General features: G+C 38.2%; 2 protein-coding genes across 2 annotated transcripts in view; one reads left to right on the top strand and one right to left on the bottom strand.

Moving 5' to 3' along the window:
- LOC143885209 (SUMO-activating enzyme subunit 2-like) overlaps positions 1-7,282 on the bottom strand; it is a 49,033-nt gene extending 41,751 nt beyond the window's left edge. Inside the window, exons 1-4 of the mRNA XM_077389271.1 lie at positions 7,040-7,282; positions 6,863-6,952; positions 927-1,010; positions 568-786 (exon numbers count right to left, since the gene is read on the bottom strand). Of these exons, the coding sequence (XP_077245386.1) occupies positions 568-786; positions 927-1,010; positions 6,863-6,952; positions 7,040-7,072 (426 nt within the window). The 5' untranslated portion in view covers positions 7,073-7,282. The remainder of the gene's footprint in view (positions 1-567; positions 787-926; positions 1,011-6,862; positions 6,953-7,039) is intronic.
- A 4,584-nt stretch (positions 7,283-11,866) lies between these two features.
- Positions 11,867-13,087, top strand: LOC143883569 (Ribosomal protein L12 family protein). The gene has a single exon (XM_077386910.1). The coding sequence runs from the start codon at positions 12,091-12,093 to the stop codon at positions 12,754-12,756; it is 666 nt and encodes a 221-aa protein (XP_077243025.1). The 5' UTR covers positions 11,867-12,090; the 3' UTR covers positions 12,757-13,087.
- The last annotated feature ends 510 nt before the right edge of the window (positions 13,088-13,597 follow it).

Raw genomic sequence — 13,597 nt, 5'->3', positions numbered from 1 at the left:
GAACCACCCCAACACCTGCAACAAAACACAAATGTATACACTAACAAGTAACAAATAACAAATAGGACATCAAATGTGCGAGTTAAGGTCCATATACATAAGTTCACTGAAGGCTAGTGAGACATGGTAGACCATGTTTGTAGAAGCTAGAGAGCACAACAGTAGAATGGTTTCCCCTTGTTTAATCTTTCCTAAATTAATATTATGCTCCTTGACTTAAATTTTGTACCCATATTATGAGCAACTCGATCAACTGTTAGGTTGGATAGAAACAGACAATTGCCAAGTCATGGGTCGAGCTAATGCTTTATTCACCTTGTTTCATCCTTCCTAAATTAATATTATGCTCCTTGACTTAAATTTTGTACCAGTATTATGAGCGACTAGATCAACTATTAGGTTGGATAGAAACAGACAATTGCCAGGTCATGGGTCGAGCCAATGCTTTATTGCCATTGCGAACAAATCTTATTATTAAGATGCATAAGTTATAAAGCTCGAAATATAAAAACAAAATGATTGATGTAAAACAAAGGGTTTACAGTAGAAATTACAATATAATATCACCTGTCCTAGGAATCCAGTGGTGCCGCTTTCAACCAAAGGGGCATTAGCAGCCAAGCAAAGGCGGTTCACATGTCGCCTAGCATCTAAGTTGTCAAGACCATTCAAAACAACATTGAATTGCTTAAAAAAATCCACATTAAACTCTGGATCCTTCACATTTGCATGGTATGGAGTAATGTTTATGTGAGGCTTAAATCTTAACACAGCATCTCGAGCAACCTGGTGGGAAAAAATGTATGATTACACTAAATTTATATTAACCGAAGGCATCTAGCTCACTAAACAAGCAGCAAGTAGGAAGCATTGCGCAAAATGGTTTGTGGAGAAGAAAATAAAATAAGTTAATAAAACTTACTTACTTTGGCCTTAGACTGCCCCACATGGCATTGGCGAAACAGAAATTGTCTATTTAGATTACTCACTTCAATTGTGTCCATGTCAATCTATAGACAAACATATACAAGTTGTATGAATAAGGATGAAAAAGAAGAATGCATAAACTCACATGCACTGACCTAAAGCAGGAAACTCAAAAAGATCCAGTAAACTTTTGTGGAAGATGTACTCATTGTGCAAGATTAAAGATATATTCATCCAAGAACTGAAAAGTAAAATGGAAATAGATAACAAAAGAAGCCCCTCGAAACAGAGAGTTACAGCGAGAGGAATATCTTCTTTGCAACAAAAATTTGGAAGAAATTTAGTGATTCAAAGTAACATATGGCAAATTTTTTAGCTTTTCTACATTTAACATTGGCATGTTACGAAGGCTCATTTCCTCCGAATCCCTAATTCTGGTCACCACTAAGATATTGTGATTTACTGTTTTAGGCCGGTGATTAAACAAACTAGAGAATAATGAAAAACTCATCAAGGCTGTGGTGAGTAGTGAAATACCCCAAAACGTTAGAACGTGTTGGAGGGGGGTATTTTTGTCCCAAGAATAATTAAATTTTAATTTAATAAAATAAAAGGGGGATTAATTAGTTTCCTAGTTGGAATAAATTAGGGCTTCTAAAAGCCTAGCACTTTAGGACTCTTAACAAGAGTCTATAAATATACACTTAAGCCACAAATTTCAGAACTTAAACCCTAAAGAGAACGTGTAGAGTGTTTGGGAGAGGAGAACGAGGAAAATCTTGGGGATCCATCTCCTAAAGAGGTATGTATATCTAATTAAAGTACAATTGCGATTTATTCTATTCTCTACAGAGATTCAAATCTCCCTTGAGAGTGATATTAGCTGATTGGATCTAGGGTTTGTTAGATCGGAAACAACAAACATACATCATAAGCGAGGATCTCGTGTTCTTCGAGGTGAAATGATTCTTGAAGGAAGGACCATTGATTAGGGTAGAGGGAAATTGGTTTTCCCCGAAGATCTTAGCGCTTTTTCGCATTTGATGCCCAATCAAATAAGAAACAAAAAGGGAAAATCATTAAAGATATTTGATGTACCTAAAATGAGATAAAAGATGGGTTTTTGGGGAAGAAAATTGGAGAAAACTAGTGTTCTCGCGCTAGTTGGGAAAACCCAACTCGCGATATTCTGACGCCCGAAACTAACGTCCGAAGGGGTCCTTGGACGCCCGAAGGGTGAGGGTCGGGCGTCCGAAGACATGTACCTGAGAATTGCTGAGAGGGGGGGAAATCTCAAAGACGCCCGAAGAAGTGATTCGGACGTTCGAAGGAGTCCTCGAACACCCCGTTTGGACATCCAAACACACTATTTGGGCCCAATTGCGGGAATGTTCTTCTGGTCAGTTTTGAAGGCATGGATTTGCCCCGAAGAATCTAGATAATAATCCAAAGTGTTAATCAAGGGTTAATAAGGATTGTAGGTGATACTATACAGTGATCGAAAGAATTATTTCATGGGAAACAAATCAAATTAGTATCACAGGTGAGTAGACTCGTTCTACCACAGTTATTCTACATATTGAATATGACTTTTATGCAAAGTTTATACATGTTCTTGATTGATTATGATTGGTATTGACTGTGTTAGTATACACGAGGGTCAATATTCACGGTATAGTGTGAATCCTAGTTCAGATTCACTATTGCATGTATATATCAGTTAGACTTTTATAGTCACAATTTTGCATCAGGACATAGTTTTGTCCGAGTGAAGATGCAACAATCAATGTCCCTTGAGACGAAGTGTATGGCATGATTATCCGTGCGTGAGACTTTTCTAAGTGGTTGAAGGAAGGTCACGGAGCAAGGCGCAGTTATGACCCTACGCAGTGTTTTTGGCGGTGTAATCATGTACGAGGTCGTTGGGATTCGGCTTCCTACAAGTTAGTAGGCAGGTTCCGTTGATTACATAGTCTAACAGTACTAGTCTCACCACACTGGGAGATCAAGCACAGTTACTGACACAGTTAAAGATTTTCAATTACAGTTGTTGCATGCTTATGCCAGTTATCACAGTTGCTAGCTAGATTGCTAGGCCATTTACAGTTATTGCCTTGCATGCCAGTTATTCAATTATTTCTAATGAAGTTATTATTATTCTTTATTTGTGTAGACTTGTCTATTTCACTGGGTCTTAGCTCATTCCACGTATTCTATGTTACAGGTGGAGAACAGTAGGATGCTTGTTGCACGGGCTTGGGTGTGAACAAGGGGACCAATTTAGGATTTGATTTATTTCAGTTATTCGGTTTAATTGAGACCATAGTTATAGTAGGAATAAACCCTTTTCATTTCATTTCGTTTAAATTGATGTAGTCCATTGGACAAGGGATTTCAGTTTCTGCATTTATTACTCTAACAGTTAGATGATCAATAATTAAAGAATGATTTAGTGTTTTTTTTTTTTTTTTTGATGACGTAGGATGTCCCCAACCCCTTCAGGAGTAGGACTAGTCCCTACGGATACACGCAACGACCCACTCACCACGTGTATCGGGTAAGTCGGGGGCGGGATTCGAACACTCGTCAACAAGGAGCAAACCCCGTGACTTTATGCCGAAGAGCCAACGCCTTAGTTGCTCTGTTTTAATGCATGGATCTTTTGAACGCCTTACATATTCGCGGTTTGATGGATATGTGGCGATGTTATATACCTAGACCGGAATTCGGTTTGGGGGCGTGACAAGTAGCATGTAGTACCCACATTACTTTTATCCTGAAAATGTGATATGTAGAGGCTGGAATTGTTACAATGATAATTTATCTTCAAAAACATTTCTAGAATTTTGAACAAAGATGTTCAATCTAAGAATTATGTTTTTGCAAGTAAATTCTGCCCTCTGACCCAACATGATTCTGCATGGATGCAAGTTAACTTCAGCTTATTCATTTGAAACATCCTGTCAGAGCAAGTTTTTTTCTGTGTGAGAAAGAATCAGCTTATATAATTAAGAGAATATATTGAGTTGAAAATAATGATTATTTTTAATGGTGAAAATAATGACTTTCTACACTTATTGGACAAGCTTTCAAAGCATGTGATATTTCTAGGATAAATATTTTCAAGCTTTGCTAATAATACACATCAAGAAAATTATCACCAGTGAATCATGTGAAATTTTCTAGGATAATTACATTTGAGCTTTCATAAGAATACACATCAAGAAAATTGACACCAATGAATCAACGTGTAATCGGTGTTATTAATCACGCGTTCGTATGAGTTGTTCTGTTGTTGCAGGTGGGGGTCTGTGTGTAAAGCAAGGAGTTTCTTCACCTTGATCTATTTTATGTTGAGCCTGAACCTATCAACTTCTAAATGTTTTTATGGATCAAGTATCATTTCGAGTCTCCTCAAATATCATTACATTGGTCACTCAACTCAGGTTTAAAAACTGGCAATAGGGCTCTCAACTTGCTCAGAATATTTTATGATTTCCCTTTCCAAAATTTATGGTCAAGTTTTAATGAACTGGAATATCATAGAGAGAAATGTGGCATTAGGAATGCACTAGGTGAGACTTCAAATATGAATTTCCAGAGCTTCTTAAAAGATATTATGCTAACAATACTCGTGAGGATATTCCTAGGTACTTCGAATTAGAGTCACTTGATCCTCTTTCAGTGCGATCCTCTATCTGTGGTGGGCCTTAAGGGGTGTCCAATCAACTTAAGTTGGAACAAGCCCAGTAGCACTCGGGCTATTTTTTTATCTCAATGGTGGACAAGGACAGTTACAATCACTGATCTTCTTCAATGCAAATCTTCCTACTCCCTTGCCCATAAGGTGATAGATTAGAAAGGTTTTTACCATCGGTAGATTCAAAGTGCCCCTAAAAAATCATGGAGATATTTTGGTGTCAAGTGCAAAGTACCAAGTTAGCTCACGTCCATTCCAATTGGGTGGTAGATTCAAAGCGCCCCTAAAAAATCATGGAGATATTTTGGTGTAATGTACAAAGTACCACGTTAGCTCAAGTCCATTCCGATTGGAGAATTCTAGCAGCTAACGAGAAATTCGAAGGTTTGCTGTTTGATTTCTTTTTCTTTGATGCTGATTTTATCACATTCTTCATGAAATTTTTGTAAAGGATTCATTTAGCCGACCCCAACTAGTTTGGGACAAAGGCTTTGTTGAGTTGAGTTGAGAGTTGATGCTGATTTTATCATGTAAACAAAATTCAGTTATACAGATTACCAAAAGAGAATTGCCGGCAAGCAATGTCAATGCTATAATTTGCTAAAGATCTAAGAAAGTACAATTAGCCTTTAAGTTTGTCTTGCAAATTCTACGTGAAATTTGCCCAACTTAGACCAAATAAAGGACTTCACATTCAAGCCTAGCTTACCAATGAAATAAATCAAAAGAATAAAATGAGATGAATTTCCAAAAATATGAAGTAGATGCACAAAGCAATAAGAGCGCCATGTTTTCAGAAGCGATGCAGCCCCAACTTTTGGCAGCTTGGAGCCAAGAGATTCTGTTGCTAATAGTTACCTTTATCTTTAGAAACAAATTAAATTTGAGATTCTCCAATATATTATTAGGAGTTTTATATCTTTAGTAGTTTCTATATTTTAGTAGTTTGAAATTTTTACTTTTATTAGGAGTCTATTATTAGAGTGTTTCCTAGTTTTAAGAGGTTTGGCGGTTATCTTTAGAAAGCTGCTAGGATGAGACTTTATGTTTATTATAAAAGATGTATGGGACATTTGAAAGTGAACAAGTATTGATTTTCTGAAATAATATAGAGATGGGAGAAAATTGACGTTTTCCTTCTATCTTCTTCTCTGATTTGCGCTGGTAGGTGACTAGGTGTGGTTGTCATTCATCCTTGTTAAAACGCCCACGCACGCGTAGCCAGGCAACATCAAGAAGATAGTCCAAGAAGGCCATCTTAATAATTGATTGAACTGTAGTTGCTAAATTTTTTACACAAAAAAGCTTACAATACCCTAAGTAATACAACAATAAAGCAGCAATGTCAACCCATTCTCATAATCTTTATCAAACCACAAACAACATAAAAATAGCATAATCAGATAAAATACCAGAAACGGCAAGCGAAACTTGTTTCCGAAGCGCATATGAAAAATTGTTTTGTAAGGTTTGCGAGGGAGTTCTCCTCCCCTTTTGCTTTGTCGTCCCCCCTTCCTTCAGATTTGTTTCTTGGGGAAGGAGTGTTATTTTTCATGCTTTGATTGTGATATCCTTCTTTCTTCAATAAACAGGTAGGGGTCCCCGCCAAACCCCAGCTTACCCATCAAAAAAAAAAAAAAAAAAACTTTCCAACTGTAAAACTGAATTCAGATAAAATGTGCATGTCATTGGGGTATATGGGGCATAGTTTTAAAATTCCATTGCGTCATCATGGACTCCCCCGAGTCGACTCCCTTTAGCTTGGTCACATTCCACGTTTTGCCCTATGGAGTCAATAAAAACTCCTTTGACTCTCCCGAATTATGACCACATCAATCGAGTACTCAACCGAGTCAACCGAGTACTCGACCACGTCATGTCGAGTCGACTAGGATTTTCTTTGGCTGCGTTCCACGCCGCATCCGCGTTTAAAAACACTGTGTAGTTACAATGCAGTTATTATGGTTAAGATTACTCTCGAACTTTACGGTTAGGAGGTTCGATTACCTCTAATCAACCTTTTCCCTCTTTTTTCTAACTTTTTTATTAGTGTTACGCTCAATTAAGCACTTAAACATAGGGAAAGAGAAACCCCTGTAGTAAAACCCTAGAAAAAACCCTAAAAGAGTAAAAGAAAAGCACACAATCAAGTACTCTGCCAACTGATAAACATAAAATAAAAACTGTAATTGAAAAACCCTAAAAGAGTAAAACAAGTATCTGAAAACTGCTTACAATATGAATATCCTGAAAACCAGATAGAGCTAGGGTTTTGAGAAGTTCACAACCAATGCCACCAGCCCCAACCATTAGCACTTTCGCAATCTGAGTAGTTAAAAACATGAGATTTCTACTTCTAGTTTGAATCAAAAGGGAATTTGAAGAGAAAGAAAATGGTAGAAATGAGTGTACCTTAATAGCCTGTAACTGATTCTCGGAAGCCATTCTAGGAATTAGGGAAAGCAGAAAGAGTAGATGAAATTGATGAAAAGAGAGGAATTTGTTTCTTCACATATAGAGATTGAGAGTGAAAGGGGAAGAGAGAGAATCTCTGCAGGGTCGTTCTTCTACGCAAATAAAAACTGTTTTAAGTTGGGGAAAGAAACATAATTTGGCAGAGAGAAACGACTTTTATTTTAATTCAAGGTCTTTGTTTGGGTTGTACGAATTTTCCAGGAAAGTATTTCTTTTGTTTTTTGGGAAAGTTCCTTTTAATTTTTTTTTTTTTTTTTGGGAAAGTCTACTGGAATTCTCACTAGGGTGCAACTCGGGTCGGGTAGGCCAACCCGACCTGAGGAACCCATTTTTACAACCTAAACCCGACCCAACCCAATTTCCAACCCGACGAGGTTCAACCCGACCCGACCTGAGGAAACCATTTTTCAAACCTGAACCTGACCTGACGCTGCTTCAACCCGACCTGACCTGACCCAACCCAACCCAAGTTTTAAAGCTTAAAAAATAAAAAATTATAAAACATGTCCAGGTTTCACTCAGGTCGGGTTGCCAAACCCTCAACCCGACGCGACCCGACCTTTTCTCGGGTTGAACCCGACCCGAGTTGCACCACTCACTACCATGTTTTGATACTTGCGCCAAGGTGACCTAAGTCACCTGTCTTTTATTATTTAACCAGCTGCCAATGGTTATTTACTTATTACAATTCCAAAACGCAGTCAGGAGCCATTTAAAAAAATAAAAGACAAGGTGAGATAGTTCAATTATCAAAACATGGTAGTGCAAATATCACTAACCTTTTTGGATTTTTTTTCTTCAGAAGTTATTTTTTTATTGTTTTGTTTACCGACCTTTTTGAATTTTAATTTCTACAGTTTGGCTGATATTGGTCAATTTATAGGAATGATATAGCAAAGGATGACCACGTCACTAATTGCAGCGAGCATCTTTACATCAGAAAATGACCAAAATACCCTTATCACATAGATAAGGGTCGACGACTACGAGAAATTATATGATTAAGGACCTTATAAGCGTGTACGAATCATCACATCCTTGATATCAAGCGTGGTGCCTTTATCGCACCACATTTACGTATCCATACGGCCCTTCAGCATATAATTTCTCAGGATCGACTTACTCTTATCCCATAAAATGACCAAAATAACATATCCAATGAAAAAAATATCAAAATACCTCATTTCTAAAGTGACTAAAACACCCCTGATTGCTATGATGTAGGGGTACATAAAAGATGAGAGTATTTACGTAAATTTCTACAGGATATGAGTAAACTCGTCATTTTGCATGGGATATGGGTATTTTAGTCAGATTTATATGAGATAATGGTATTTTGGTTATTTTCTTCAATATGAAATTATTTTACTTATTTTCTACAGGATAGAAGTATGTTTTTCAATATCTATGACTGGTGGCATTCTGGTCATTTTATGAGATAGGGATATGTTGGTTATTTTCTAGGAGATTGAGTATTTTGGTTATTTTCTACGAGATTGAGTATTTTGGTCATTTTTTGACCATCCTCAACCCGAGGCTCTGGTTGGGTTGGGTTGGGTTAGGGTTGAGAGAATGCAATCTCGGGTGGGGCCTCAACCCGACCCGAGTTGCACCCCTAGTATTTTGGTCATTCACACCGGATGGGGTATTTTGGTCATTTTTATAAAATATAGGTGTTTTGGTTATTTTGTATAAATAAGGGTGCTTTGGTTAGGGAAATGTCATCAGCACGGCTGTATTTTGATGAGGGCACTTCTCACTTTATTAAAAGTACGGTATGGCCCACACCATAGGATGATCCAAACCGTCCATTAGATGGGCCACAGCCTAAATAGGTTGTGCCCCAACAATCATTTCCATAGGTTGATCCTAACCCTCCGATCAACCCTCTAACATTTCCATAGGTTGATCCTATTTAGATTGTGGGGCACAACCTATTTAGATTGTGGCCCTTCTAATGGACAGTTTGGATCATCCTATGGTGCGGGCCATACCGTACATTGAATTAAGAGGAGTGCCCTCATCAAAATACAGTAGTGCTGATAACATTTCCCTTTGCTTATTTCCAACGAGATAGAGGTATTTTGGACTTTTTCTATGATGCAAGCAGGGACGGATCCAGGAATTTACACTTGGCGGGGGGGAACTGATTTACACTTTGCCCGCATAGGACTTGGGGGGGGGCGCTTACTATTACTGGCATTCACGAACCCCGGTAAATGTAATTCCTTTTTACACCAGTAAAACCTATATGTATTTTAGGGTATGAAAGGGCTTTCGAACTATGCATGTGAAAAAGCTAAAAGCCATTTTAACAATTTCCCCCTATTTTATTATCTCTCACTTTATCTCACTATCTCTGTCTCTATTTACCCAATTGCATAGTGGTCTCTCTATCCTTTCCATACTTTGCCCGCATAGGACTTGGGGGGGGGGGGGGGGGGGGGGGGGGGGGGGGGCTTACTATTATTGGCATTCACGAACCCCGGTAAATGTAATTCCTTTTTACGCCGGTAAAACCTATATGTATTTTAGGGTATGAAAGAGCTTTTGAACGATGCATGTGAAAAAGCTAAAAGCCATTTTAACAATTTCCCCCTATTTTATTGTCTCTCACTTTATCTCACTATCTCTGTCTCTATTTACCCAATTGCACAGTGGTCTCTCTGTCCTTTCCATTTTGTTCATGTACCACCAAGCCCTCTTAACACCTAACATGACTTACAGTCAAAACTTGCACGACTTACCCCAAGACCTGACATCATTTACCATTAGAATTAATGACTTACCTGATAACATAACATGACATATATTGACTTCTAATATAATTTGCACCGACTCATAACATGGTTAACCCCACCAACAACAAGATTTATCCTACCCCAACTCACAATATGATTTATCCTAAGATATTACATGGCTCGCCTGGCATGACTTATCCTGAGGCATAACATGACTTTTCCCAAGACCAAACACGACTTATTTTAAGGCCCAACTTACTCTGAGAAATAACACCACCTATCCTGAGCAATAATAAGACTTACCCTAACCTAATAATGTAATATGAATTACCCTATCTTGTAACATGATTTACCCCGCCTGATAACATGATTTACCCTGACACATGACATGACTTAGTCCGAGACCTTGCATGACTTACTTCAATACTTACACGAGAGAGAGAGAGATGAGGTTGGAAATAGGAGAAAAAAAATCCCTGTTTAAATTTTAGTACTGATTTCCATTTTTTTCCATAGGATTTATTTCCATCTTTTTTCTCTAGGATTTTTCTAATACACTTCGGGAAGTGATATATCCGCCCCTTTTTATCACCAGGAACACCCTCTTCAGTGTACCAATGACTAAAGATACTATCAATTCATAAAGAGAAAAGTACGGAATAAGGGTTGATGTTTAGTGAAAATACGGATTGCGAGTACCTTTTAAAACAAGAACAAAAGAAGGGCTAAACTTCAAAATCGGGTGGTCAAAAGACCCTGATACCCTTCTGACATCGACAGAGTCCTCATTTTTCATTACTGCCTCTTAAATTGGCCCGATTCATGAGGCTTCTTTTGGTTCATTTAAATGTGTATTTGAACCGAGAGAACCTTGGGTTCATTTTTATCTTAGCCGTCGGAAATAACTAGAGACGGATGGATCTTGACACGTGTTGGAAAACTTTTTGGAACCCCAATGTTATTGTACTTTTTGGAACACTGACATTATCTTTTCTCACTTATTTTTTGGCTTAGAACGGCAGACGTTATCTTTTCAATACGTGTCAGGCATCCATCAGTCTCTAGGTATTTCCGATGGCCAAGATAGAAATAATGGGTACGCCGGCAGAAAATAATGGGTACTCCAATGGAAATAATGGTTACAGAGAGGAAAATAATGGGTACGCCGATGGAAATAATGGTTACAGAGAGGGGAATAATCCGCCGGCGAAAATAATGGGTACGCCGATGGAATAATGGTTACAGAGAGTGGAATAAGAATAGTACGCCGATGAAAATAATGGTTATAGAGAGGGGAATAATGGATACGTCGGCGGGTACGCCAACAGAAATAATGAGTACGCCGATGGAAATAATGGTTATAGAGAGGGGAGTAGGAATAATGGGTACGCCAGCGGAAATAATGGTTACAGAGAGTGATATTATTAGAAGACGCCACTGTTTCATATTGATGTCCACGTGTCGTGGATCCGACCGTCTATTCATATTGGCGACGACCAAGATTTAAAGGAACCCAAGAACTCTGGGTTCATAGAAAGATTTCAATCCAAACCAAACCGACTATGTATAGAGCCGCTAGCATTCAAAAAAGTTTTCAACACGTGTCAAGCATTCATCCGTCTCTACGTATTTCCGACGGCCAAGATAGAAACGAATACAAGGTTTTGTGACTTCTGTTGGTTCAAATTCCAGACGAACCAAAAGAACCTCATGAAACACGCCAGTAATGAAAAAGGAGGCTGAATGACGTTTCTGTTGATGTCAGAAGGATATTAGGGATGTTTTCCAACTCGATTTTGAAGATTAGCCTTTTTTTGTTCTGTTTTAAAAGGTGCCTGCAATCCATATTTTCACTAAACATTGGCCCTCATTCTGTACTTTTCTCATTCATGAGAAGACTAAATGAGGCAACAAGACCATCGTTATTCCCTTTTGCACACCTGGCATGATATTTGATATTTCCACCCCTTTCTCAACAATTTTACTCTCCTTCAGTTCATGCGATTTTATTCGTAGGAGAAGACAAACAGAAGGGTAAAAAATTATTTTAGGCAGAAATAAAAAGGAGGAGGCGGAATGCGGGAAAAGGGGGTGGCAATATCATTTCCAAGCCACGGACAATTTTCTGAACTGATTTTAATAAACCCTTACAGCGAAAAACCGCGCTCTAGGGTTTAAGTTGAAGCTCAATCATGGCTGCAGGCAATCCAATCCGCCATATCTAGGGTTTGAAGAAACACACCCACTATGAAGTATCTATTCTCCCTTTCCAAAATCGCTTCTCGAAACCCTAATTTCTCTCATCCAACTTCTAGACCATCGCATTTTCATCTAGGGTTTTCAGAACCAAAATCTCTCCACATTTCAACTTCTAGGGTTTCAGATCTCTTTAGAAAACCCGAATTCATCAAAATAAAGCCATGGAATCGTTCGAGCTTGGCTCGGGAATCAGTTTCAACTCAGCAAGAAACATCAAATCCAAAGCCGATGATTCCCATAGAGCGAGTTTCAATGATCGTTGATGAGATTTCAGAGCTGACTTTATTGGAAGTCTCAGATCTGACTGAGATTTTGAGGAAGAGATTCGACGTGAATGAGATGCCGATCATGACGGTAATGATGCCCGGAATGGGAATGGGAATTGGCGGTCGGAAAGGCGGAGGTGCGGCCCCCAAAGGGGAGGAGAAGAAGGCGGAAAAGACCGCGTTTGATTTGAAGCTTGAGAGTTTTGATACTGCTTCTAAGATTAAGATTATTAAGGAAGTGAGGACTTTTACTGATTTGGGTCTCAAAGAAGCTAAGGATTTGGTGGAGAAATCGCCGACTTTGTTGAAGAAAGGGGTAGCGAAAGAGGAGGCGGAAAAGATCATTGAGAAAATGAAGGAGGTCGGCGCGAAAGTCGTAATGGAATGAGGTCTAAATTCTATGTTTTGTGATTTTTTATATTGGATTTCATGAGTAGACTTCTAGTTTGTTTTCTTTTGAATGCTTAGGTTTAGAAAAATGTCATACATTTACCAAATTGGTAGTGGGAAATTACTTACAGTTCTTCATGGGCACTACGCTTGAAAGTCATGATGGAGTGAGGTGGGACTTTTTCTTGTTTGTAGTTTTTATATTGGAATCATGAGTCGATGTCTATTTAGAAGTAAGGGATTGATTCTTGGGTTGGATTACATATATGGGTTCTTCAGGGATTGATTTTTGGGTTAAATTACATATATGGGTTCTTTGAGTTTGTTTTCTTTTTGAAAGCTTAGCTTTAGAAAGATGTGATACATTTCCCAATTTGCTAGTGGAAAATTGCAGTTCTTCATGAGCACTTCATTTGGAAAGTCACCATTGAGTGAGGTGGGGCTTTTTGTCTTTTGTAATTTTTTATCTTGAATCCATGAGTACACATTCAGATAAAGTAAAACATTTGATTTTCGGATTCAATATATATATATATATATATATATATATATATATATATATATATATATATATATATATATAGAGAGAGAGAGAGAGAGAGAGAGAGAGAGAGAGAGAGAGAGAGACGGTTCCTACACATATGTGTAGATAAGTTATCTACACACTAGCTTAAAATACAGTGGGGGCCACATTATTTGGGTGATCCAAACCATTCATTTTTAAGGCCCTCACATAGATAGGGTGTCCACAAAAAATCAGATCCATAGGATCATCCTAACCATTCGAACTGTGGAGGCAAAAAATGGACTAATTTATGAAGGTTTAAAGACATCCATTT

Source organism: Tasmannia lanceolata, unplaced genomic scaffold (assembly GCF_043159265.1).
Source record: "Tasmannia lanceolata isolate RefF3 unplaced genomic scaffold, GAP_Taslan_0.1 ptg000008l, whole genome shotgun sequence".
NCBI classification, from domain to species: domain Eukaryota; kingdom Viridiplantae; phylum Streptophyta; class Magnoliopsida; order Canellales; family Winteraceae; genus Tasmannia; species Tasmannia lanceolata.
This window is presented reverse-complemented; position numbering and strand designations above follow the sequence as displayed.

Excerpts from the sequence above, each read along its gene's own strand:
- LOC143883569 (XM_077386910.1), top strand. The coding sequence starts at position 12,091 with ATGAAGTATCTATTCTCCCTTTCCAAAATCGCTTCTCGAAACCCTAAT.